Genomic DNA, 27825 nt, shown 5'->3' on the forward strand with positions numbered 1-27825 from the left:
TTCCTCTTGTTTAGTTTTGTTTAATACTACCTGTAAGTTGTGCTATTGGCAATAAAGTTCCAAATGTACTTTGTGAGTGGAAAGACAAACAATAATAGATCAGACTAACTGAAAATATGGTTAAAAGCCAAAGTTTACAATGTTGGAACACAACACCAAGATGTCATCTAAACAATTTATGCATCACTGTTGTAATTTTAATACATGTGTGTCAGCTTATTGGCAAGTGGAAACATTTGTAAAATTGTCTTCAAGTCTCAGGCAATCAAGACAACAACAACAACAACAGATCTCATAAACTTTCCAGTCTTCATACCAGTGGTGAGGAAGTCCAAAAGCAAATAAAAAGAGCACATGTACTTTTTCTTTTCCTCCTTTCACTGGTCTGTGCAGACAAGCAGGTATGTGAGTAGTTCCCAACATGCTCCACTGATTTGTTTAGCTTGATCAAAACCACACCATCACCCCCGCCATTGTGTTCTACCAAGAGGCTCACATTTCTAAAAGACAGTACATCTTAACAGTCATTTAAAGGTATTCATAGCTAGTTAACTTAAAATACAAAGGTTATAAAGACAATAAAAAAGATTACAAGGACATTTTCTGCAAGTGATTCAACCTTCAAAAGCAAACCATACTACCACATGAGTATCAAATAAAGGAAACAAATGTTTAATGTAATTCAATCCAATTTAAAACATCTACACTAACACTTTTTTTTTTTACCAAACAGGAAGTTTAAGAAAGGTTCAAGGCTCTAGGGTACATCATTGTACTGCTTTTCCATCTGCAGTGTTCCCCTTTTTATAAGAAAGAGAAGTTAATTTTCTCTTAATAAGTAGTTCACTTCCAGTGCTCCTTCCTTCCTCTCTTCAATCACTTTGTTTCGTTCCTGCAGCTCCTGCAAAGAAAATCTCTTCACTATGTGGGGGTGTCCTCCATGTGAGGCAACCAGTTTACTGATCCCAGACAGCAAATCTTTCACCTGAGGATAGCTCAAAGCATTCTGGGATTTTATAATGTTTAGCTCATAATAACGGCTCCCGCACTTCCGGACAAGATCCTGCAGAGCTGAATGAGCACCAGCAACATAGTTGTTGATTTTCTGAGGCCTGCACTTGTTGTTGTCGAATTGAACGAACAACACGATGGCATGCTCTGCGAATTCTCGTCCAAAGATCTTCTGGAGGTGTCCGAACATCTCGCACTCTCCCTGGGTGAAGCGTCCCACCTGGAGCACCAGCAGGAAAACATGGGGCCCAGGTACGGCCAGAGCCAGGCAGTCCTTCACCAGCTCTACATTCTCCACCCCGTCTTCATCCCACAGCTCAGGGGTGTCGACGAGGATGAGCTTCCTCCCTGCTGCGTATACCTCCTTTCTCTCGCAAAATACAGTCAGTAGGGCCGGTTCATGAGTGGATCCGTTAATTGAGTACTGGCTACCTGCTCTCTCTAGGATTACATTCAGAGCAGAAGACTTACCGCTGCCACTGAGACCAAGAAAGATCACAGAGATCTTATTCTTTTCATCATCTGAAAGCCAAAAATGAAATGGAAAATGACTGTTAGAAAACACCTACAGAAAATTAGACCATACAACTCTTATGAAAATGTTGAAAATATGATTACACACTAGCTACAGCCCCAATATTATAATATCTATAACTTGTGGAGGGCCATTTCCCCTGTTGGGGTCTATATCATGTTCTTCTGGTTTTACATGTGTCAAACTGAATTGTAACACTAAAGATTATAACAATATCCATATAAAAATGTAACTCTATCACCCCCTAGGGGCAATTAACATCACTTTTACCTCTTCCAGTAGATGCTGGACGATGTATTCACCACTCTTTGGTGTACAGGGAAGTTATAGGTCTGTATTTTTATTCATCTTGACAACTTTAGTTTTAAAACACCAGAACAAATGGAAATAGCTCTTACCATCAGGGGTACTGATCTGAAGTTGCAACATGGCTCTGTGGCTTCTTACAGCCTCCTCAAGGTTCTCTCTTTTTGCCTCATACTGCTTTTGTTCAGCTCCCTCCTTCTTTCTTTCCTCATCGTGCTTTGCATTCAGCTCCTCCAGCTCCTTGGCTCTTCTCTGCTCCTGTTGTTGAAGTAGCTGCATGAAAGCTTGCTCCTTCTCTTCTGCCTCGCGTACTTTCATTTTCAGCATGTTCATGGCCGAGTCTTCTGTCCTACGTTTCATGGATTCACTTAGCATGCTTTCAGTGTAACCTGTGACGCCATTTTCAGTCATCAGGTAGTCAACCATCTCGAGCAGGGTGTGCAGCCCGCCACCCGGAGCAGAGGACCTAACTCGGCAGTACCTGCCATCACATACATTTATCAAATCTAGCTGGGCGTCATCTAATGTGTCAACAACCTTTCCATCTTCCACAGAGAGGACAATTAAGTATTTTAAAGCCTCAGCTCCAAAGTGGGCCTGAAGGATCCCTGTCAGTCTTTGTTCTCTCATTGTGTAACAGCCACCTTGGATCAGCAACAGAAATGTTCTGATTTCCTCTGTGCAAGACTTGAAACAGCTATCGATTGTCTCACAGATGCTCTCCTCTGTCATGTTTTCCTTTAACTCTGCATAGTGCAAGCTGATCGAACGATCCTCCACAGTCAAATCACAGACTTGGTTTGATCCCACAGATCTAAAACTTAACTTGTGACTTTCATCCTCAGAGCTATCCTGAGCCAGAGATTTCAGAGCAGACCATTCTTCCATCATTGATATGACCACCATCATCTCTCTTATATCTGTTACATTTTCTGTCAAACAAAACAATAACAACTTTTCAGTACACAAACCAACACATCCTTAGGATCTAACGTTTAAAATAATTTGCAACTATTTAGTCAATGATTTGACCTCATAGTAAAAGAAAAATACGATTACTCACTCTTAGCCATGTCTTTTGCAGGTGCTCCAGCAAGTCTGCACTAAGATTCTTGTCAGCTCAAGATAACACCTGAAACTAGACACTCAGGCTCTGAAACAAGCATTATAAAGGAAAAAGGTAAAACAGGTAAAAGGTAAAACAGGATGCTTCTGGATTACAACATGTGGCACTACAAGTTCAACTGTCAAGGAAGTGCATTCCACCGTTCACGCCTGGATGAACATGTATTTTCCTTGTGTTTCACTTTAGGTTTGAGAATACAAAAGAAAAAAAGCATTACTTCAAATAATTTTGGTGCACAAAGCAGTTTTCCATGCTAAACTTTAAAATTCAGTAAAGACTTGATCTTAACACAACAGGCCTAAGATAACGTGCTTCCGCCTAAGATGGAAGCGCTCATAATGTCAGTGTCTGCACAAGGTGAACATTTTAAATGGAACCATTGTGGGAATTTGCAAACACATAATCAGCTTGCCTGATCCGGTTTCCCTTTCCTACTTTAATCATTTACTGCCCTCTGCACCATGGAGCCAGTCTGCAAGACATCCGGTAATTGTTTTTGTTTTTTTTAATCTGGATAACAGCTGAATCAGCCACACTGCAGACCGTCAAGAAACATAAGTTTACTTTGGAGTCATGGCATGCCAAATATACTGTGGTTCAACAGCCTGTGAACACTTCATCTCCGATGAATTACTACTAATAAAAATTCCAAGGAAGAAAATCCCCAAGAAACCATTAAATGAGCAGTAATAACACATAGCTATATTATAACACGCCACGTTAGAATAAAGACACACTACAGTATGCAGCTGTTTTCCCCCGTACGTGATCGCAGAAGGATTGCAGCATCACTAGAAGCTGCGTGAAACTGCCAGCTGCTGTCAAAACGGCCCAAAACAAGACCGTACTAAGACGTGACAACGGGGGCATCGTCTGTTAAAACCCGAAAATTTTATTTCTTATAATGGATTGGTGTGTCCGACACGACGCGAAATACTATAAAACTGTGTCGGGAGTAAATCAAATCATAATCTTATATTGTAAAGTTTGCCCGGAAGTACTTATATGCTGGTTTAGTAACCCCCCCAATTATTGAAATCGTTCGCTCCGTTGCTATGCTATCTTCTGTAGACACTCTCCAGGGTGATGGAGAAGAAAATGTAGTTACACGGCCCGATACGGAAAAATACGCAACGCTTTGTCGGTTTTGTGTGAACGGTGACAACAATTACAATGTCAAGTATAAGGAAAGTTAACGGGAAATTCTCTGGAATCAACCCAGCCGTGAGGTGATGTTTGAATCGAGTTGTGTTTTGTTAGAAAATGCTTCACCGTAGCTGCCATGCTAACGTAGCTAACGTTAGACAGAACCACTCTCCGTTACTAGTCGACGTATCAACGCCATTTATCGTTATTAATTTTGACTGAATAGCGTATAGTAATGCCCACATTATCAACGTTTCAAACCAGCTGAAGTTTATATTTTTTATTAATAAAAACATCTGGTCAAGCTGCATAATAGTTTTGCTATCCCCTGCCGGGGATTTCTCATTCAATGCATCCCAGTGGAGGCAGTTTATGTTGTTACAATTTTAACAGCGTAGTAAACGAAGAATTCTAAAATTATCTAAGCGAATCCTATTAAATAAGTTAATGCTTGATACTATTGAGTGTTTTATTAGGTGAACCTGTGTTACAGCTATATTATTTCTAGAGGTAGGACTCACCAGACACCCCACAACACGACAATACTACTCACGGTAGCATATTGTGGCGATTTTTAACGTTTTGCGATATACTGAATATTGCAATAACGTATATTGTAATTTATCGCTTTGTTTTTATCTTATTTTATTTTTTATTTTTGCCACAAAATGAGATTATCAAGCATACTGTCAGGAAAGCCACACAACAGTCAGTCTGATATCAGTCTGCAATTAAATGGGCTCAAATTGCCAATTACATGCAACTTCATTAGCTTCCGTAAATTTGGCATAACAAAAGCTCTATCTTTCCAAAAAGAAGAATTACTTTTCTATCTAAAATGCATCATCAATAACCATGAAAGCCATGACTTTGTACTTATTTATGGGTTGTTGTTTTTTATCATGCTTTTCAGTTGCTGTCGTCTGCGTCAAGTTCAGGCTCTGCTCTGTGGAAGTGGCACTGCCATTCCTGATGGCATCCTGTGCTCTCTCGGTATGTTAAGTCAGAAACTTTGATGTGTCAGTTGTTAAGGCTAAAACAAAGTTTGTTAAGCAGAATAGAAAGTGACTTGAATATTTTCTCTGGACACTCCAAAGCCATAAACTTTATTTATTGTATTTTTCTCTATTTTAGGAATTGATAGCAGATATAATGAGGGGTGCACTGAGCTGGCAAAATACTTGTTCTATGGACTATATGAACAAAACCAGGTGAATCTGGAGCATGGCCTTGAGGAATTTCCTGAAGAAATGCTGGATGGTGAGTGTGGGTCTCCATATGCATGTCATATTTTTGTGCATGCTTTAGTTTTTATCAGCGTTGACACATCACTTGTCCTTGTGTCAGATGTAATCCTGCTGATTAAGGTGGACTGTGTTCACCTGTACTGCAACCCACTGAACTACAGTTACCTGTTGCCCTATGTGTCCCACTGGAGAAACCTACACCTGTACTGCATGACAGAAACAGAGGTAAAAATAAGTAGATAAATAAGAAGAAGAAGGAGAAAAAAAACTATACCTCTCACTTTATTACAGTTCCTGTTTAGTCGATTAATTAAGAAGTACTTAGGTTTAACAGGTTGCATGTTTAACTCATTGACTGCACAATGATAGCGCATTTATTGTCATCAATGACATAAAGAGGATTTTCCTTTAAAATGTGTTTCTTTGTAGCAGTGTTTGTAATTCTGTTATTCTATTCTAAAGCTTACATTTACTGTCGTTTTTTCCTTCCACTTGCAGTATGAAGATGAAGAAGCAGCAGAAGAATTTAAAATCTCCAGTTTTGTTGCAATGGTGCAGGACTGTTATCACATTGGAGTACCTTACAGCTCGCAAGGTACATGTTTTTACATTTTAATTTCCCCATCATTTACTACTTGTGTCTTTCAAAGAAATTAAAATGTCTTCTTAAACTGTAATTCATGTTGTTGTGTTAGTTTTATCTACTTCTGAAATGAGACCTCCCAATTAACAAAACCTAGTTAAACTTAGTTTCTGTTAATTTTAGGACAAATCCAGAAGTTCGATATGTTTATGGTGGAAAAATGGCCTCTGCTTCAAGCTTTTGCTCTGGAAGGCATTGGTGGAGGAAGCTTTTTTACCATGAAATACAAGGTAAAGCCTAACAGCAAAAGAAACTACAATATGTAGAAAGTTCTTAGGATCCTATGCTTCTGTTTGTTTGTTTGTTTGTTTGTTTTATGTATCTCTACTTATGCAGCTAATGGACATGAGTGAGAATCTGTGGCAGGTTTACAACAGACTCGACCCAGTGTCGCTGGATAATCTCCTCACAGAGGTAACAATGAGTTTAATTTTCTGTCAGCTTTACCAAATTTGAAAGTTTCTTGTTACTTTTAGTGGCGAGGCCTACAGTACTTCATCATCTGACATCTGAAGTTTTTTTAAATTGCCAAAAATCCAGTGCCGCTATTAGGAATCTTTTTTTTGGACTAGCCATTAATATATAAATCATTATTTGGTAACTACAAGTCATAGTAAGCACAGTACTGTGAAATGGTTTAAATCTGTATTTTGCTAGACTTTCTTGTAATTGCTGACGTGGTCTTCAGCAATCATTCAAAGGTTTTTTTTCTTGACATTGGCTGCTTTTTCACTTTTTCAGTTCAATTAATAACCACCAATTCAATTTCCAATTGTATCTTTAGCCACTTTTTCACTAACAGCCTATCATGGGAACACATAATTTGTGCTGATTTCCATAACTGAATCTACAAAAAATATAAAAAAAATAACAGATTGACAAGCAAAAAAAATTTTTTTGATCCAACAAAGTGATTCCTACAGCGCTATTAGCCAAAGACGTATTAACTGGGGACATTGTCACTTACAAAATGCGGATACTGGACAAGTAGAGGACAAAAGAAGAAATGGTAGGTCTAAAAAACTATCTATGGCAAATGAACAGTATTTGAAAGTCATATCAGCAAATACCTGACACAGGACCTGACAGATGAATCCAGTCCTTTAGTTGATCCATCTAGTGTTCACTGAAACCTCATCAGAAATTATCTTGATTGAAGAGTGGCTGTCAAAAACTCATAAAATGTGCAAGACCTAGACTGAAAAACGGTGTCAACAGTTCTTATATGTGATGAGTACAAATGAAATTGTTGGTTAAAATTGTTGTCTATACTGTATGTAGAGCGAGATTGACAACAGTGAGTTTCTACAACTATCTGTAAAAACATCTGGAACCCCTGTCATGGTTTAGCACTGAATGTCAGCCAGTGGTGTTGGGATCTTACCAAAACTGATCATGTTATGAATGCAGAAAAGCACAGGTAGATTTTGATCCGCCATGCATTAACATTTAGAAAGTGTCTAGATGACAGCTTGGTGACAGTTTTATTATTCAGGACGTGAATAATCCTAAGAAAGCATAACTGGGTAGAAAACCACACACTGGAAAATTATCACTCATGTATTGGCCTCCCCAAATTCTGGACCTCAACATTATTGAAGCAGTGGGATCATTTTGACAGAGAAACAGGACAAAAGTCTTTCCTTCAAGAATCCTGAGGACTATTGCTGAAGATTACTTTAGCATATTATAGGAAAGCTTGTTTAAGAGAGTTTATGCTGTTTTGAATAATAAAGCTGGTCATACCAAATATTGACTTTCAAGCTCATTAGAATTCTAGAAACTATGTTTTATTAAATCCCTGCACCTATTTCCCATTTTCCAAGAAAAACAGAGGAATGAGGGACTCCACGGTACTGTATGTAAAGAGATATGTCGTATTACCTGAGTGCTGTTGGTTTTGTTTTAGGACCTGGTCAACTTTGAGAAACAGTGGAATGGCTTCTTCTCGGGCATGGACCTGGAAAGTCATCTTTCTATCTTGGAGCTCTCTGAAGCACAAGCAGGGGAGGTACATTTATGCCTTCATATCCTCACAAAACTAGAATAACTGCTGTGTGATATTTGGAGTAATTTAAATTGTTCTGATTTTTTTCTGGATATACTTTTTCCAAAAAAGAGACATCAACTGCTTTTTTTACACAGTGAAAAGATAAATAATATTAAATATTATTTAATATTGTCATAATAATTAGTCATAATATTGAATGACTAATCAGACTTTGTTGCCAGTTCTGTTGCAAAGAGTAGCAGCTGAAAAAAGATTGTCTGCACAAATGTTATGCAGTTTATAACAAATGCAAAGAGTATTTGCAGACAGCAGGGGGTTTTATCAGTCTAACAGAAGTAGAGTGTACCTGTATGAGCATAAAGTGTATTCTCAACAATCTGCAGGCATTCCGTTCCTATTACCTTCATGGACTGATCTCAAGAAAAATCACAGATAAAAGGTATTCTTTGTATTCACTCGTGTGTAAATATTGAAATGATGTTTATCTGTGGTCTTGTTGGCATGGAATGAAATAAACACACACCTTTTCTCAGTGAAACATTTCTTTATTTCAGTAAATGCCAGCAGCCCTATGTGTTGTTTGGGAAACACTCTGCCTTAGAAGATCTGGAGAACTATTTATTCAACTTTCCCTCAGAGAGTCATCAGGTCCGCAACACAGGGCCTCAAGGTTCTGCAGCCAGACACATGGTGAGGAACAGCAGCATAGTGAAGGATAATAACTTCTCTGGGGTAGAGCAGAGAGCAAGTACGAAGCAGACATTTAAATCATCAATAAATAATATAACCCTACATCTACACCCATTACTATGAAACATTTGGTAATGACTGGACAAATGCCAAAGTGATTATTAGGTTCAAAGACCTCTGTTAAGACTCCACTATTTCAAATGGAGTGGATTTTTTTCCACTTCTAATGAATGTGCTATAAAACAAATTACTCAATTAAAAGAGAAAAAATTAGCTGCAGCACCATCTACTGGGCAGCATTTTGATAAGTCATCTGGAGCACTTAAGTCTGTTAATATGTCCTCCTGTAAATAAGAGATGTAGGTCAGTTTGCAAATTCTGGGTCTCAATATTGTTACTTGTGTTGTTTGTAAAGTGGGAACGTTCTGCTGTTCATGTCATTCATACAAAACACCTTTTACCCCATTAGATTCTCCAGTGTGTGGCTCCCAAAGGACCTCTAGCCTGCGCTCGGACCTATTTCTTTGGGACTACCCACAACCCATATCTTGGTGAAGTTTATTGTGTGACTTTACTTGTGTCTATTCATCTGTTGCATATTTAGAACATCTTATATTTACTTTGTTGTCCTTAGTACTTCAGAGACTGCAATATATGATATATTAACCCATAGTTAAAGCAGTAATAACATTTTCCCCTTGTATTTTTCACAGGAAATCAGAACACAGAGCAAAAGAAGACAGACGTCTTGTAAGTGTTTAATTTTTAATCTTTCATTTCCCTTTAAGCTGTTGGGTGTCAAACGTTTGAGAATATCTAACGAAAACTTATCTTTTTCTTCAGAGTTTTGTCACAGATTTATTCAGCTGCCATTCAAGCAGTTCTGTCGGGAATCAAATGCTACTCCTGTACCACCAGCGCTACCAAGGTTAGAGAAAAAGTACACAGATTTTAGCATTGGCTTTACAGCATGTACTCTAGCATATACAGTTGTTCACTGTGTAATCCTTTGTAGGCTAAGGATGTGGCTGAGAACACCTTTCTGATGTCATTGGACTCGATGAATTTAAGCCAGTATCGCAGTTTTCTCAGGTAGCAATTGATTACTTTTTTTTTCAATCATCAACTGTGTCAGACCTTGATCAAAGGTTTAAAGTATATGTTATATCCCTTTGCTCTTGTGTTTGCTCTCTACAGGTCCAAATGTGAATTCACCATTCAAGCAGTGAATAAGCAAGGAATGTGGGTGTTATCTGCACGTTCTCAAATTTGCTTGTGGCTTAATATACAAAGATTTGTAGATATACAGAAATACAAACAAAAGGACAAAAACATGAGGAAAATAATAATCAGTAAATAATTTAACATATTTAGTAACTAATAGTCAGCTCTTTACTTCCTTTTTATGTTCTGTCCTAACATAAATCCTTCTTTTGCCAAATTATGCACATACGTATACATGCACATGTACACACATATAGGTTAAGTTGTGGGTGGGAACACCCAATAAAAGCCCTTCTTCCTCATTGTACCTTGCTTTTGGACTTTGCTTCAGTTCATCACTCAGTCTGTTCCACAGCTTTACTCCAAATACAGAGATGCAAAAAAAACCACAAAAATTATTTGAATTTAACTCCCCCTCAAATTGTGTTCTCCATCTCCTTTAAATAACAGTTTTAGAATATTATCAGGAAGTAGGTCAGTGTTATGGATTATCGTTACAGCCCTTTTTTTGCAATATAGATCACGATGATAGTGAACATTTTGAAGTATTGCCCCGAACCTCTGTTTAAGCATTCAAATATGGGGAAGTCAGTGAACAGTGTTTTCATTGTGTTATCTGAAAACTATATCCCAAATTGATGCTTTCTTAAAACTTTTTTTCTTATTTGTTTTCAGGATAATTCCTCTCACTAATGAAGACAGCCGCTACGTAATAAAAACAGTAAGTTAGAGAAGCACATTATAACTTGTTTGATCAAAGGTTTTTGATAAAATTATTTGTGTACACAATGTTCTACATTTGCAATAATTCTATGTTCCTTAAGGCTTCCCTGATTGTCCATGACATCCCAGACCTGCAGTGGGACAGGGGGGAACTGGGATCTGTAGTCTTCTCTGAATCCTTCTTGGAGTCCAGTATCAACATTCAACAGAGAGGTACAGTGCAGATTAGATTTGAATGGATTGCTGATTCAATCTGCAAAGGAAGTTTGATATACATAATTAACATTACAAATCCACTGCAAACATAAAAAGCTGAAAGTCATCTACAGTCATCACAGTAGTACAAAGATATCTTATTTTCCGTGCCATGGGTTGTGTTTGTTGTACATCTTGTGTTTGTCATTCTTTGGCTTGTTTTTTGTTTCCCCACGTTAAACATGTCTGGTTCTTCTCCTGTAGATGGCACTGTGTCCTCAGACAGCTGCTACACCATCTTGACTGCAACAGTGCCTCGCTACGCCTGCTGGCTGGTATGTGTGGTACTGAATGTAGAAATCAGGACCAATATTTGAAGTAATCTGACAGACCTATGCTGAATCTGTGATATAAACATAGCATTTTCTTTGACTTTTGATTTTTTATTGTCATTTTGTTTTCAGATGGAATCTGATGTCAAGCAGTCTGAACAAGCTCAGCAGCTCACTAAGGTAGGTTCCAAAGCCTCTGCTCATAGCACTACAGGTTGCTTGTCTAAGTCCTTCATGTACAACCTGATGATCTACATTATTTGTTTTAAACAGGATGACGATGGTACTTGTTTGGGAAAAGTTCTGACTGCAGCAGATGCTGCATATGTGTTGTCCAGCAGCCACCTCTCAGCTCCTGAAGAAGGTGAGCATTGTTGAAAAACCTGGGAGGAATTTAGCATTTTCTATTTTGATTTTCCTGCAATCATTCAAAATGTGTTTTATTCAAATTTTGATTTCAGGAAAGATAATTTTCTTTTCTGAGGGACTGTTTATCCATTCTCAATATGGAAGCATCACTATTTCCAAGGATCACATCAACAAAGTCAAGTTTTACAATCCGGTATGCATAAAACTACTCGTTTTATCATATGAGAGCTACATTTTTAGCTCTCATATGGTAGTTCATCTTTACACACCTATATATTTCTGTGCAACATCTGTTTAACAGTTAAAATTCAGAGTTTCAGTACCTTCCATGTAAAAGTATGATAAAACATATTATATTGGATTTCTCATTCCTACTTCTTGTGTTTTGTGTGTCGTTTTATCACCAGGACTACAGCACTGTGGCTTCTCTGTTTGTAGAGTATGAGGACAGCTTGCTCCCCCACCTTCCATTCCCTCTCCACAGCTCTGATAGGTGTCTGGTCTTTGCTCTACTTCCAAGGTCTAAGAGCCAGAGGGCCTTCTACTCTAAGGTGAGAGGGGTAAAATCTCATTAGCAAGTTTGTCCATTAAGTTTGTTTGTTTTTTCTGGTGAATTTATCATTTTAATTAATTATTAAGAATATCCAATTAACACTTCTCTTGTTGGCACAAGAATGTCATTATTTATTTGTCTACTATATACTAAAATGTGTTTTAGCCCCCTTTCTCTTTATATTATTCCCATTAAAGCCACAGTTGTACTTGTATAAACCTGTTATCTTATTTTTGTAGGTTTTGTCTGTGTGGAAAAGCTCTGGACTCGCTCTGCAATTCTTGGACCAAGACAACCTGACGTGGAACCAGAAAAATATGTAAGCAAACAGTGCTTGCTTTGCCAGTTTCAGCTATTGTGAAGTATGATCATTTGAGTAGGTAGACAGATAAGTAGATTTGTTTCAGGGTAGACATTCTGTTTTCCTCTTTCAGGCACACCAAGCTGCAGAAGCTGCACGACAGTCAGGAGCCACCAATGGCCAAACGCAGAGGCAGCCTGAAGACTTCATACTGTCAGCTGCCAGGACAGGAAATGTTAGTACACACGTAGCAACAGAGTGCTCCAGAACTGGATCAAACAAGTAGTAAAACCTGATGCTAGGTGTTGCTTAATCATGAGTATGCACTCCCAAAATAGCTTTTAAGCCTGTGTTGCACTGTTTCAATCAGTGTTGACCGTCTACACTTCTTAGGTCTGTTATGCTGACACAGAGTATATATGATCAAAGAGCCAAAATAAGAAATGCATTCTTTTCCCCCAGTCTGCATAGCTAGAGCCAAAACATGCATAAAGCACTTATTTTGCATTGTTTTGTTTGTTAGCCCGTATAATTAAAACTCCAGCTGCTTCAAAACTAGAACTGCCAGAATCCCAAAGTCCTCAAAACCACCAGGAGGCGTCATTTTGACCTCGTCCTGCCACAACAGCATTGATGGCAAATAATTAACTTCTTGAAGAAGTTAAGTTGTTAATTATCATCTAATTTCTCAAACTTTAAGTATTAAAGAAGGTTTTTATTTGTTTTATAATCTATTTAGATTGTTTCATTACAGGTTGTAAAGTTAAAATTCAAATTAGAGTAAACTAATAAACATAAAAATAAACTAAGGAACTGAAACTGCTGGATTTCACTCTTTACTTGGACTCTGCTCAGCTCAGTTACAGTTCCCTTGCTCTTCAGAACAGCCAGCAAACCCACCCGGGCACTCAACTTTTACCTAACTACATTCTACTATATATTAATTTACCGATCACATCGAGCAAGCTTTTGCTCGTGTTATAGCAGCTTTCATATTAAAATGTGTGTAAACAGTCGTGTTGCTAGCCAACTCAGTGTGCTGCAGTAGTGGTTTTGGATTAATTTCTATGGGGTCAAAGTAATGTCCTCTGCAGTTCTAGTGATCATATAGTTTTTTTACATTTTGAGCCCACAAATCCCAAAATGTTTTAGTTGTTGAATAGAAATGTAACAGAGTTACATGATTTTTAAAATGCCAAGGGTTCAAAATGACAGCATTCGCAGTTCTAGTGTTAAGCATTTGCACCCAAAATAAGCGTCCTGTGCGTTGTTCCATAATACTCACTGTCCATAGTGTTATTTTGTATTATCAGTGTAATTTCAATTGCTGTTTTCTTTAGACAGTAATGGCATGTAAACACAATACAGTAAATGCAATCATAGGTTTGTCTAGGCATGTCGGTCTGTGTCAACCACATTTCTGTTCACTGATTCCTGTATTCTGGCCTGTACCAGGTTTCTTCAGCATTTTGCTCTTAGTAGCATTGGTCAAGAGCCCATTATGTATGACCACCTGGGGATGCTCTTTCCCTCTGCAGAGCTTAGGAATATACCCCCTTGTCAGGGAGACAAGGTGAGTATGTTGTCTTAGGATGCAGTGAATCCTTCTCTCTCTCCCTCTCTCTCTCTCTCTCTCTCTCTCTCTCTTTAAAGATTGTAGACATAGTAAATCATTTTCTGATTGCTTTCTTATCTAGCACCTAGTTTAATTATAATAAAGCTGATTTAATGAATATCTGATGTGGGCTTTTTTAATGTGTGAAAAGGTTGTCATCACCATCATCACTGGACTGCCAGGAAGCCATAAGAAGATACTTTGCAACTTCTCAGTCCAGCTAAACCACAAATGTGAAAGGTACAACATTTCTCAAATAACATAGTAAATACCAGACTTATAACACAACCAAATATACACAAGTTTTTCAATCATTACACTCACAGGTGGGTGGTTTATGAGCCTGCTCCGGAAAGTTTCTCAGCTTCTCATCTCCAAAAGTATTTGTCCAGCTTCTTGGAGAGCCAAAGAGGTACAAGAGGCAAACCCCGTCTGTTGGTGCTCACACCGGGGTAAGAAAAAATTAGCAGTTAAGACTAATTTGTGCTTTAGACCTAAAGCAGACCAGTCATAAGACTTGTACCTTTTTAATATTAAAGATGTATTCATCTAATATAAAAGAGCTTAGAATATGAAACTATTAAAACATGCAGGATGTTGAGTATAGAATAGATCAATATTGTTTACATTTGTGAATGTTCCTACTTACAGATATACAGATGTTCTAGATGTGGTCCAGGCTGTGCTCTTCCATCCTGACCCAGTTGTTCAGGCATGCTTCACAATTGGTGCAGTTACTGCCTGTGTGAACCCTCTCACCTCCTTTATCGAGCACAGGTACGATTTGAGATATTTCTCTCTGCTATTTTTAAGATATAAAACAATTTTGGATTATAGTAACTAGTGGTAAGTAAATCACCATGACTCTGAAAGTGCAGTCAGCTCAGTTTCACAGCAGTTAAAGTCAATTCATTGATCCAGGTTAACGATGAAAAATTGTATATTACTTTTGTTGTATAGTTTGCCATTCACCTCTCTGTGTGCTTAGTTTCCTGAAACACGTGTGTCCACCATAGATTTTTCTAGCACATGAGCAGATGTGCAATAAAGTAATTTGCTACCAACGAAGATTATTTCTGAAATGACACACATTTCAGTTTGTTGTGCAAAGTTTAAGAGTTTCAGTGAGGTCAAACGCACCAGTATTAAGGGTTTCACTTAGGTATATTTTCAAGCAACATATGGACAGGCCAGATAATTACAGACAGGAGATGCTCATAAATTGTTAAAGTGCTGGAGGTTTCCATGAAAAGGTTACATGACACTTTTAGCTATTAAAACTCAAGGCTGGGTCCCTTTTTACAGAGAGGATCAGCTCTACATTTAATCTCACTCTCCTTTTGTTACAGGCTTTAGATGGAGTTTACAGAGCTTCTCACTGTCATAGATTTACTGAGCAGCTCAACACAATATGGCATACTACTCCGGTTGATAGGCTGTTTTTCCAAAGCAGGCCAAGCTTGACCAAGCCCCTGATGCTTTCATACACACAAGGCCAGTCTAAAGGGTGTAGTCTTTGCATGCTTTGAAAACTTGTGCCATCATCTGTCTTCATCAGAACTTTCATTTAAAAAAATCAATAGACGTTATATAACACATCCTTTGTTAGTTAAGCTATAGTAACTAGATTCTGGGTATTAAGCTTGACAAATGTTAACTACACATATAAATTCCATGTACTGGTTAGGAATTAAAGTCATTTTTATGCAAAAAAAAAAAACCCATTTTCAGAGGCTGAAAAGTAATTGCACAAATTTTACTGTTTTAAATACCGTAATTGTTTTTCATCATTATATTCAGGAAAGTCTTGATTTGTTTTATAGCATGCTTTGGGTCATTATCCATTCACTAGAGACTTAATTCCAAAGGCCCATGTTATAATATTGTCTCCACCATGTTTGACACATGATGTGGTATGTTTCCGGTCATGAGCTGTTTCTCTCCTGCTCCACAGTTTTGTCTTCCCATCATTCTGATACAGGTTAATGCTGGTTTCACCTGTCCAAAGAATTTTTCTGTTAAGGGCTTCTTGAGTGTAACCAGTGGTTTGCACCTTTTTATGAATCCACTGTAATTACATTCAGGAAGGCATCTCTGGATCATAGACTTTATCAGTAGCATGTCTGCCTCCTCGTGAGTGTTATTGAGTTGTGAGGTGTTGTGAGGGGTCTGAACCATGTGATGAATTATGTAATCATGGACTTTAGTTGTCTTCTGTTTTCTTTCATGTCTTTTGTTGTTGCTGAGCTGGTCAATGCTTTCGTTCTTTATAAGAATACACCAGATTGTAATTTTGCCATTTTTAAAGTGTTTGTTATGTCTCTTATAGCTTTATTTTTTATTTTAAACCTTATGAGTCTGTCCTCTTGCAAATATCTCTTTGGACCTCGTGCTGAGAGTTGCAGTGAACAGTTACCAGCTACAAGTTCAAAACTGAATCAGTTCCAGATATTTTATTTGTTTCATTTGTCATGAATTAATGAGCGATTAGGCCTCTCATGACCATGAAAGTGCCTGTCAGTCAGTTGTGCACCTAAATCTGAGTCTATGAAAATCTGGGACTATATATAAAACTTTGGTAAACCCCTTAAAGTAAATCTTAAAGTCTGTACTTCAGTTAGATGTTGTTTGTGTCCACTGTGGAGATGTGCATGAGCAAAATTCTAAAAATGGTCCATGCTTGTGTCACAAGCTAGGCTTATGAAATATGTCTTGAATTGCATGCATTAATCATGCAGTGATGACCTTTTCAGTTAAACACAGTACCTACTTAGTTCAGGAGTGGAAAATGTGTAATAAGAATTTAGCTAACAATGCAGTTAGCAGTGACTTTTCCAATTGAGGCATCTTCATCAAGCCTCCTGTCCCTGTCTGTTGCCACAGATTGTATGGAGGTCTGTGGACCCCTACTATGGCGCTAATTGGATACGGTTAGCCCAGCTTAGGTCTGACCTGCCTGTCACCCGCTTCAGCATAGCCCTTTAATCCCCCAGATCCACATGTGTGGCCAGCAACCCCCCTCAGCGAAGCTCATCAGTCAGTCATGATCTATTCTTTGTGATGGATGCAGACAGTTCATTACGTCAGGACAGGAAAGATAAATGCCTTTCAAACTGCTGATCCCCAAGCCTGCAGGCTCCCAAAGAAGGGTAGTGGTTGTAAGGAGACTTCAGAAAGTGGTGTATAACACAGATCGATATGAAAACTCCGGATACATTGTTACAATGAATTTTAATTAATTAAATTACAGAAAGATGTTCCATTGGTCCATTGCCAGTCAAAGTCCTGATGTCATACATTATGGCCAAGGCCCACAATGTGGAATTAGTCTGTTTATTGCTGCTCAACGCTGGTATGCATTCATTAGTCAGAAATAGAGCTCTTATTAAGGATGATGTGGTGACACAGGACATGGGCAAAATAAAGAGGGCAGAAAAGTGAATACATTTAAATACACCTCTTGTGTGTTGTTGAGTATGGAACCTATAGTGCAAGCAGTAAGCGTCTCAGTCAAAAATAAAATTTGCATTAGGTAGTTTCTAGAATATGTTTAATATTTAACTATAGTTCTCCTCTCTCATTTCTTCTTGTCATTTTGTTTTTTAGGTTTGCTTTTCCTAAGCTGTTGGAGCAGCTCAGCCAAGGTTAGTCTAGTCTGTTTCACTGCACTTTCATTCACCTGTCCAGCAGCACAGTATGTTTAATGCTGAGGAAGGACCATGTCGATAGATAGTTAGAATTTTCTTTTGTTTGCAGCAAAGCTAGACTCTTCTTTATCGGCCTGTAGCTGCATTATAAATTGTTACAGACCATTTATCAATTAACCAAAGTTTTGTATTGTTTGTACTAGAAAGTGTTGACTTATGAAATATGATGCTCTTTACCTTAGAGTTGCTGACATGTAAGATGCTTTATAATAAATATGGAGGTAAAAACTTTTAGTTCTTAAGCACCATTTATATAAAACGATATGCTCGTTGTGCATCACTTTCTAGCTGACACATCACCACTTAATGGACATAAAAGGCTCTTGTTGCCTAGGTGACAGGTAGTTTTTCCTTCCCAGTGTCACCAAGTGCTTGCTCATAGGGGGTCTTTTGATTGTTGGGGTTTTCTCTGTTTTTTGTAGTATCTTTTCTTTACAACCTAAAGCGCCTTCAGATGAATGCTGTTGTGATTTGGCACTATATAAATAAAACAATTTCATTTAATTAAAGTGTTTTGTAAGTACAACTTAGTGATGGAGGTAAAAATAGCAACAATACTAATACAGATTATTTTGTGACATAGTAAGTTTTAAATAATGTTTTTTAGAGATGTTGTTACATATAGTAGGAGCTATAAAAACGTTTCACACCTCATTGGTGCAAACATTACTGTATGTTTGAGATGGTTTACTTTCTATTTCACATTCTCAAGTGAGAATTTTCACATTTTTGGGTTTACTGTCATCATATTTCCCATCTTTGTTACTGGATCCTAATTTGGGGCAGTGTGGAGGAAAAACATGGAACTGTGAAGGGAAAAAATATGTCGTTCCCTTTTATATCAGTCAGCTCATGTGAGGTGATCAAAATGCATATTCTGCTTTCAGGCAGAAAAAAAGCAGTGGTATGGACAATAAATTAAATGTAGTGTGAAATACGGTATTTCAGCAGGGACAAAACTGAGGAGATTCTGTATTTTTTGGGAAAGTGATCCATTTTCTTGTGGAATTTTCATTCTTTTTTTGTGCCTTGTTGTATGTCAGGTATTGTGAGTACAGTGGTGTTCACTGGGCTGACAGCAAAGAAGAAGCACCCTCTCATGCAGCATGTTCAGCAGTTGGTACGCTCTGCCAACCCCACTGCTGCCTTCATACTGGCAGAGAGAGGAGCTGTCACCAGGTAGGCGCCCACAGAATCATGATCAATGCTGCAAACAGTCATTTCACTGCTTTTATCTTTGCCTAAAATATTCACTCTAGGCTACATTTTATTCCACTCTCTGAGTCTATGTTTAAATCTTCTGGGTCAGAGCACGGCTCACTTAACTCCTGAATGTGTAATGAACACTCCCCAATGCATTCTATACTTAATATTTTATCGTTGTGATTGACAGTCTGCTACAGATCAAAGTACTCCTTTGTCACATTTGGTGTTCAAAATGCAAACACTTACAGACCGATTACTGGTACAGTAGAATATTAGATGTTAAATATCTATTTTTTATTATTATTTTTCTCCCTAATTAGGGATGAAGATATGAATCTGATATTGTCTGAGAGCAGCTTCAATGAGCCACAGATGCTGAGAGCCCGTTACGTCCTCTACCCTGGATGGTAAGGCACCCATATGTCCTCCTGTGTCAACACACAACCTCTTGGCTGCTGAATGACAGATTGATTCCTGCTTCGGCTTTCCTCAGTCCTGCCTCCCTGCAGTTTAATTGCTGCTCAGCTACAGTGGTGTGTGTATCGGCAGCTGATTGGCATGAAGCCCCTCAGGGCATCTCGTGTTCTATCACCAGTTGCCTCCTGGCAGCACAGTAACAAGCTGTTGGCCATGCAGTTGCCATATACACAGAGGGGTCTCTTTTCCTTTGGACTATGTCCAGCCAGTCTTCATGCCTCAATGCTCAGCCTAATATGAACTGCTGCTAAATCCTCCTCTCAGATCATACACAGTATCTGGCCAGAGTGTGGCCCGTTTTAATTTGCTCATCTTCAGCCTTTAATTTGTACAGTTTGTGTATATTGGGGTGTGTTTGGGATTCTTCTTAGATGCCCTCATATCAAGGAGCGAGAAATGTTTGTTTTGTTTATACCTGCTGTTAAAAGAATCTGCATTTAGAAATTTGTCTTGCATTTTAGCAGCAAATCACATACACTGGCCTCTTCACTGTGAGCAGCTGGTTGAGTAAACAGCTTTCCAGCCAAAGACAAAATGTAGCACAAACATTTGGCTTGGTCTAGATTTAACTTTCACGTGTTCTTTGTTCCAGGTGCAAAGGGCGCTTCTGCTCTGGTTCTGGGACTCTGGTCCTCACCCAGCAGCGCGTGGCTTTTAACCGGCCCCTAGAGAGGCCTCTATTTGTCACCCACTGTAAAGGTGAGATGGAAAGAAGCCCCCTGCCTCGTGACAGACTCTCTAGATATGAGATGGAAGGATTTGGTTGTGATTACATGAGCTGCCTTCCCTCCGAATATGGAGGTGTTGAAGTAATTATCAGCCGTTGCTTTGAAGTCATCTGTACTCCCAAAGGATGGCTTTAGAGTCTTGTCACAAACTTGCTTTCTAGGAAATTTTCACTTTACATAATTTGCTCGACAATACTAAATGATCAAACTCGCATTGTTTTTCTGCAGCAATCAAGTCATCGCTACGGCCAAGCCCCTTCCAAGGAAATATGTACAATGTTTGGGGAAAAGTCAGATTTTCTGGTAGGATTCACATATTTTTCCCTTTGATTTTACTCTTTATAAAATATATTTGCAATATACTTCTGCTAACTTTTAAAAATTTCAGATCCTACTTTGAAGAACTTGCTTATGAAAAACATGACAAAAAACAAATGTGACTTCTTTCCTTGGGAAATATTTTAATCTACATTTGCATTTCCCAGTTTGGGGAATCATTAGACAAAAGGTTTCTCTCAAGGCAGGAAAGAAGCTCCTGACGGTAGGAATTTTGCTTGGTTGTTGCTCTGGTGTCTGGTGCTTAGAACTCAGCCCATATTCCACTAGTTTGGTTTGCTTCACATAATTTTCTCACTCTTTTTGTTATTTTTTATTTTAAGACGTGTGTAGAGTTGTTGCATGAGGAGAAAGTGCAGGTGCCTGTGAGGAGATGTTCAGCGAGTGTGAATATATTTGTATAGTTGGGAAGATAGAGTATGAAACCAGTGTGGTGTCTGAGACTCCGACTTTCCCTTAATGTATATTTTAGTAGCTGCCTATTGGGTAGTGTATCATTTACATCCATGTAGTTATTTTGTTTGAGTTTTTCGATTTAGCTGATATACATCCAACACATATTGTTGAAGTGGGACGTATTTATCTTGCTTTTATCTGGTTTTGTACACACGGGTTCTGTGAGCCGTTTTGGGAACAGAAGCCCTGTATGGATGTTAAAACATTAACACTCCACCAACAGCATGCTGGTAACATATGAAGCTGCTGTAGCAGGTGTTAGACAAGGTGTGAACTTTACTGAGACTCAAATCTGAGCTGCTTCATCTGTGAAACCTCCAGACTCAGACCAGCTGATGGAAGTGAGCTACAATGCACTGAGTGGGAACCTGAGAATTGTCCCTGAAGACAACAGTGACCCTCTGAGTCAGGGTCCCAAAGAGACCAACACCTCCTGTTTCCTATTCTTTGATGGTGTTGGTCTCACTGAGGATGGACTGAAGGACTGGTTAAGACTGTGCGCCAAGCAGGTAGACACTGAACACTGACACTCATGTATAGCCATGTTATCACACAACATCAGTCAGGTTTTAAAAAAATAACGTGTTGTTTCTTTCTTTGTTTTTTTTTACGTTTACAGAAGCAGGCAAAGAAAACTAAGAAGACCAAAAGTACCCTTTCTCCACAAGAAATCAAGAGCATCCACGTGAGTCTCCACTTTCTAACATGCTCAGAACTATAGGGACTATAGGTATAATTGATGATAATTGTCATGCAATACATAATATTTCATAAAAGGCTCTAAACAAGCAGAAATACTCAAAGGCAGGAGTACTTTGACACATATGCTGCAGACTGTAGAAACTAAAGATGAAAGCACGCCCTCTTTTTTTTTTTTTGATCTACATACATGCCAGTGTGTTCACGTTTAGATATTTTTTACAGAATTTCATGTTTACCAGTTTTTTGTTTCCAGAACAAAATCATTGCTCATCTTTGGAGTTTGATTTGTTTGAAGTTTCTAAATAAAATCAAAACATTTTACAAATTAGGATGCACTAACCACATCTATGAAATCAAAGGATTATACACACATCTGATAAACAATGAATGCACAAAAATCTCCCAAGGTTACCATTAACATTTGCTGATAGAGACAGTTTTCTAACTGATGTTAAATATGGGTGCCATTGTTCTTTTTTGTGGTCTGTTCTTTATTTATCAGGTTTTGCTAATTCTTAAATATTGGGCTAGATGAGGGACTTGTGGCTTTTATCAATAATCTTGACTGAACTTGAGATCGTATGTTTCTGTTTAGATGACCAGACATTTGGAACCTCTTCCACCAGGCTACTTCTACAATGGTTACCAATATGTTGACATCTTTGGAGATAAAACAAACTTCCATCCCAGTATCCTTTTCACAAGGGTTACTGTAAAACTGTATGTCCCTGTCATTAAGGCTTGAGAACAAAAGTCTGAAATAGTCATGAGTCAGTTTGATTTGACTGACTGAGATTTTGACACAGAAGAACAGTGAAAAATACTGAGATGCATCTTTATATACTGCTGTGTGGAGTGCATGTGTTGCAGTTTTCCTTACATTGCTGCTACCCTAGACATGGAGGAATTCATTAAAGAGTATATCGCTGAGGCCAACAAGGAGATAGAGCAATTCAACTGTCAGCTGGAGTCGCAGGGACAGCCCGACCTCTTTGAGCCGTGATAGAATCTTCGTGTATGTTCACTCCATCTGTCGTATTTACCTTGTAAGGGAACCACTGTGGGGGGTAAGGGAGGGCAAAGGGGATATGTGCTGAACACTCCACTAGAGCAGTCAGTGTGTGGTCACACATCATGTATCTTCACAAGCCGCTTCTGCTGGAAGTCCTTTCTTATTTACTTTATCATTTTATTTCTTATTTGGAGCCTTCAATCATCAATGAAAAGGTGGTTATGTAATTGTATGGCTGTTTGCCATGCTGTAGACTACGCTAGCATTAGCACTTTGGTGAGTTGGGTTTCATTGTTATGGTAGCTAATTTAGATTAAGACATGTTTGTCAAGAGATGCAATTTGCTCACAGCTGTAGACAAATCAGAACAAGCACCACACAAATCTCCACCTTTAAACCAGTATGATTATACCACTGAGTCTGCAAGCTATGCGACTTTCACAATTGAAGGGAAGGGCCACACACTCCTTGTGCGTTTCTGTTTATCGCAGTTGGCAAATTAATGCCTCTATTTCTGGGCAGGCGTGGATAGCCGTGTGATTCTGGTGGGCTCCCTGGTGGGGTTTCTCAAGAATCGCTCCTCCTCTGTTGTCACCCAATCCATGGTCCACCTGTTAGCTTGTCTGTAAGCCACACAGCAGCAGAGGAAGACTTGATCATTGAGCTGTAAACATTGGACAGCCTGTTGGCAACAGACAACTGATGAATGATGCCATTAATCGCATAGCTATAGACCGTCCCAGTGCTTTATTTTAAGACATGTCAAGGGAATCTTATGAAAGTGCAATTAACCAGATTTCAATTCCAGCAGCAAAGTGTTGTAAAACAGCTGAGGCTGTCATGAAACATATTGAATTACTGGGGTTACCAAGGTCCTCCACAAACTTCATCATAGCCCTGTGTTCTGTTTGTTGTAATGTTAGTTAGTTTACACCAGCACATGATAAACAAAAAGTTTAGACAGCCAGAAGTGGATCATTCATTATGCCACTATTTGCTGAAAATTCACACATCCCCCTGATTCTTTTGAGTGGCAGCATTTGGGGAGGACAGGGAAAATGAAATAAAGTGGGGGAAAATACTGCTTTATTAAATATTGGCTAGATTAGGGTTAACATGAGTAAAGTGATTAGTAAAAGGTATAAGGCTTTGTATCAGTGGTGTGATGTTGCAGAGAACAGTCTTGTTTAAATGAGTTATTCCACTGTTTGCTCTGCGATTGTGTGTCACACTAATGTTTTATGCACGTCTTCCTTTTATCAGGGTTCCTACACAGGTTTGGAAATTCTGTGACCTGTAAGAAAATGTGTTTAATAGGCAGTCATTTCTCTGGGAAAAGCTGCGACAGCTGCATATTTAAAGAGCCACTAATCTATAATATTTATACTGAACAAGTATTTCAGTATAACTGCGTCAAAAAGATATGAAATTTTGAGGTGCAGAATGTGTAGGAACCCTGCTTCAGTATCTGGAGATTCAGTGGCTTTCATTCATTATGGGGTTAGCAGTGTAGTATATTAGTGCAATCCAATACACTAATATGCTTTTAAGAAATACTGCTGCAGCTATAATTGCATGATATATTGCAGTGGCTGCTGTACCAAAAAAATGTCTGTAATCAGTGAGAACTTTGAGATTTACGGATAAGTGAGGAAAAATGTTTCTGTTCAGTCTACGTTTCAAGTCTACAATCAAAAGTTTCCTCAAATGGAGGGCACGCTTGCTAGTGAGGTGAACATTTGCTGTTATAATCTCCTTTAAAAACATATTTTTAGATCAGTGGAGACCTCAGTGTGTTATGGGTACCCTTCATAATTCATATTTTGGATAACTGTCTGACGGTGCTTTTTTCCTTTTCAGACAAAAACAGTGTGATTACATCATTAGCAAGTTTTGGGTTTTTTTCCCCAGGTGACCTCTCTGTCTGTGCAGATTTAAGTGATCCAGCACTGCTAGCCCCATCCATCCACTTTGACCTGAACAAGCCATATAGTCTTAGGTGTGCTAGGTGTGGAGCGATCATGCGTAGTTTTAAAATAGCACATAACCTAGCGGTGAAGTACATCTTCTAACATGTGTTGCTCTGACATGTTCCAGATAGCCAGAAAAAAGGGGGGCTCACAAGGAAGGGAGGAGCTCACCCCAAGTTAGTCATTCCATTAGCTCCTCTCCTGATGTTCTTCTCTTTTATTCTATGAAGAAGTGCAATTGTTCTTTGTCTTTTTATATATTCTACTTACAGTACCCTCAAAAAGCTCTTTAAGGACATAACTGAGGAAACAAATGAGCTGCTAAATTCTCAGTCTCTGATTTTCACTCACTTTCAAGTGCTCACAAAACAAGTCAAGGGTTTGGTGCAACATTAAATGCCGCTTGGAGGGGAGGCAGGGGGGTATTACCTCTGCTTACAAATGACGGACAACAAAATGCACACAGATTACAGTGCTTCTTTTAATGGAGTGGGATAATATATAACTTAAATCCTCTGGTGACAAAATGATAACTATCGTTTAAGCTGGATGTTCTTTTTAGCGTTTCAGAGATGCACTCTAAGCCGTCTGTTTGCAACAACAGTTGCCGTCATTCTGTAGTTATGTAATACTGCAGAGAGTTGCCTTGACTGACAGTGAAATAGTTGTTGGGAATATGTATGGGAGACCATTTTGAAAGCTGCTTTATGTCCAAGAGCAGAGATGTTGTAACCTTAATTGGCTAAGAGATCATAAAGTGGTCCTTAAAGAAGTGAGGGTTATGTAAGATGTTTGTGACTTTTAAATGAAAGCACTACTAACAGTGTACGCTATAATTACTGCTACAAATGTGTCTACACTATTTTGCATGTTTGAGATGTCACGTGAATATACCACGACATATATTCTGACACAATTGCCTTTCACCAAACTGGTACAGCAAAGAGAAAATAATCGCATTTATTTTACATATCTGCTGAGAATTTGAATGACCTCTAAGCAACAAATAGTATTTTTGTAAGACCGTGAATTGAGCATTCAAGGTGCAAAACAAAACATTTCCTTTCGCACAAGCTTCAAAAAGCAAAAGCAGATGCAAATTTTTTGTAGAAAAAACAAACTAACTTGAGAATCTGATAAGTTGTGACACATCAGGTTTCTCAGATCCAGCAGTGCCTTGGCTACAGCTAAGAAAAGCAGAGATTAAAGCTGCATTCAGAACTCCATCCCTCTCCCTTTCACCAGGGGAGGAGGTGTTGTCAGGCGAGGATCTGTCCTTCAGCAGTGTTGGTGAAAGGAATCCATGGAGTCGTTCTTTAAAGCAATGTGTTTTTACTAAGCCAGAGGGTAAAGTAGTCAAGGTCACACACAGGGAGGCCGCTGGCTGGCTCAGGATAATTCAGGTATTCTCACTAACAAACCAAAAATATGGTGTAAAGGGGGCAGGGCACCACAGCAACTCTGATTTATGTTCACACTTACATTTGTTTTGTCTTTCGTTCAAGTTCATTTGGTCTTTTAAATGAAACGTACATTTTTGTCTCAGTTCTTTTAAGATCTAGAAAATTTCATTCATATGTTTTTAGGATACGTGCCTAGCACAAGCTGGGATACAAAAATGTAAAGCTTTGCATCAGAGTATGCCCCACCCCTATGAAATAAGCAAAAAGGAGGATTTAGTTTGTGACTAAAGTTGGGTGGTCCCTTCTTTCTTGCACATGGGACCCCCAGAGAGCCCTCCACAAGCCTCTCAGTGTGACTGCTACGTAGCTCTCTGGCAGACTGAGCACTCTGGTGTCTTCATCCTGTATGTGGAGACTAGCTATTTTGTAGCTGAAGTTATAGGACAAAAAAACAAAGTTTGGTGTTAATTGGTTATTTGGGAAGGATGGAAATGTGACGTTCTCATACTGCAGTGTGATAATGCAGTGTTAAAGGTTTTTCTGTTCTTTTCTAGTTTGGCTCCAGTGTTCAAAAAAGGGGCCACCCTCTAAAAGTGGAAGTGGATCTTTTTATGGTGTTTTTGCGCTTATTAGAAAAAATGCAGCTCGCAAATGGATTTTTGACTGACCAAATATTTCTCAGGCCTCGGGGACCGTTGATACTAATTGTTTGAGGCGTTCTGTTCCGAGAAGGTTAAATTTGAGCACATGCTCTTCACTCCTCAGTCCTTACAGACAGCGAGGAGTTCTTTCAGGTGTAGTTATTATTATTTCTGTGCCCGAGGTTACATATTTGCCCTTACAAACTCAAGTTTTAAAGAAAAAGATGGAGGTGAAGTTGTGGTTAATGTCTTGGGTCTGTAGCTACATAGCAACAGGCTGCACGGCCGCATACAAAACGAGGATGTTGTAATTTATGTTAAGGAACAGTTGCGATTCAAGTTGGCAAACATTTGATTTCATGATGGCAGAATTAGATCTCAGCAAAGGGCTCAATCTTTTTCTTCCCTATACAGGCCGTCCAAAGCGAAAGGGGGAAAAAATAACTTTTTTATTGTGATGGGAAGCAAAAAACAACTTTAAAAGTGCCAAACTGACTTCCACGTCTTGTTTTAAGAGTGTTCACGGAAAGTGAGCAAAAACAAATTGCATTTGCACAAAACTACTGTAACTTCTGTTTTTCTTCCTGTGACTGATGCTTTTATTAACTAATTGTTGTATTTATTGCACCACGTAATACATTAAATATTTATAAGTTTAATGAGTTTGTTGTCTTTATCATTTCATTCAACATGTAGGAATTTAACCTTCTAGGACCTGGCGTCCACCTATGTGGACATCACATTTTGGGTTGTTTAGACCACAATACTAAATTTTTCTCTACAAGGGCCTGATATCCTCTTCTCCGAAACTACATCAGGTAAAAAGATAGTTCTTTGTTTTTACATTCATCAGGTCCCAAATAGCAAAAAAATAAAAATGCATGCCATGAAAGAGTTCAGGTCTTAGGAGGTTGAAGGTCTGAGTTACGTCGCACACTTATTTGTGATGGACTTGAGAAATGACGGCTGGAATAGCACAGAGAGAACAAGAGGAATCCTGCCCCACAGATCCCTTTATTTCCTCATGCTGTGTGAAGATAGTCTGTGTGTCCTTGTATTGTTGCCAGGCAGATACATTCGTTCACATGGCTAACCTCTGACATCAGTGTTTCCTCGCCTCTCTTCTGCCACCACTGTGCCGCCAGTTTCTCCCCAGCGAC

At 38.7% G+C, this 27825-nt stretch overlaps 2 protein-coding genes across 4 annotated transcripts; one reads left to right on the plus strand and one right to left on the minus strand.

Moving 5' to 3' along the window:
- Positions 1-794: 794 nt before the first annotated feature.
- LOC113012579 (GTPase IMAP family member 7-like) lies at positions 795-2466 on the minus strand. Its single transcript, XM_026152864.1, has 2 exons — positions 1945-2466; positions 795-1533 (listed from the first exon to the last, which is right to left on the minus strand). The coding sequence occupies exons 1-2, from the start codon at positions 2276-2278 to the stop codon at positions 821-823; spliced, it is 1047 nt and encodes a 348-aa protein (XP_026008649.1). The 5' UTR covers positions 2279-2466; the 3' UTR covers positions 795-820.
- Positions 2467-4013: 1547 nt separating this feature from the next.
- On the plus strand, positions 4014-27324 carry dnaaf9 (dynein axonemal assembly factor 9). Of its 3 annotated transcripts, none has more exons than XM_026151455.1 (38): positions 4014-4207; positions 5038-5117; positions 5259-5384; positions 5472-5596; positions 5870-5966; positions 6138-6244; positions 6351-6428; positions 7924-8025; positions 8409-8464; positions 8580-8715; positions 9185-9266; positions 9429-9465; positions 9559-9643; positions 9731-9807; positions 9913-9957; positions 10615-10660; positions 10764-10875; positions 11122-11192; positions 11322-11369; positions 11463-11553; positions 11651-11751; positions 11966-12109; positions 12351-12430; positions 12546-12647; positions 13868-13985; positions 14179-14267; positions 14354-14479; positions 14679-14804; positions 17634-17671; positions 18778-18913; positions 19261-19347; positions 20010-20116; positions 20374-20448; positions 21259-21446; positions 21557-21622; positions 22235-22328; positions 22536-22654; positions 24749-27324. In XM_026151455.1, the coding sequence occupies exons 1-37, from the start codon at positions 4152-4154 to the stop codon at positions 22640-22642; spliced, it is 3441 nt and encodes a 1146-aa protein (XP_026007240.1). In that variant the 5' UTR covers positions 4014-4151; the 3' UTR covers positions 22643-22654; positions 24749-27324. The 3 variants fall into 3 exon arrangements, with proteins under 3 accessions (XP_026007240.1, XP_026007239.1, XP_026007238.1); XM_026151454.1 differs by having other exon boundaries at positions 24753-27324; XM_026151453.1 differs by having other exon boundaries at positions 22536-27324.
- Positions 27325-27825: the final 501 nt, after the last annotated feature.

Source organism: Astatotilapia calliptera, chromosome 19, assembly GCF_900246225.1.
Source record: "Astatotilapia calliptera chromosome 19, fAstCal1.2, whole genome shotgun sequence".
Lineage (NCBI taxonomy): Eukaryota > Metazoa > Chordata > Actinopteri > Cichliformes > Cichlidae > Astatotilapia > Astatotilapia calliptera.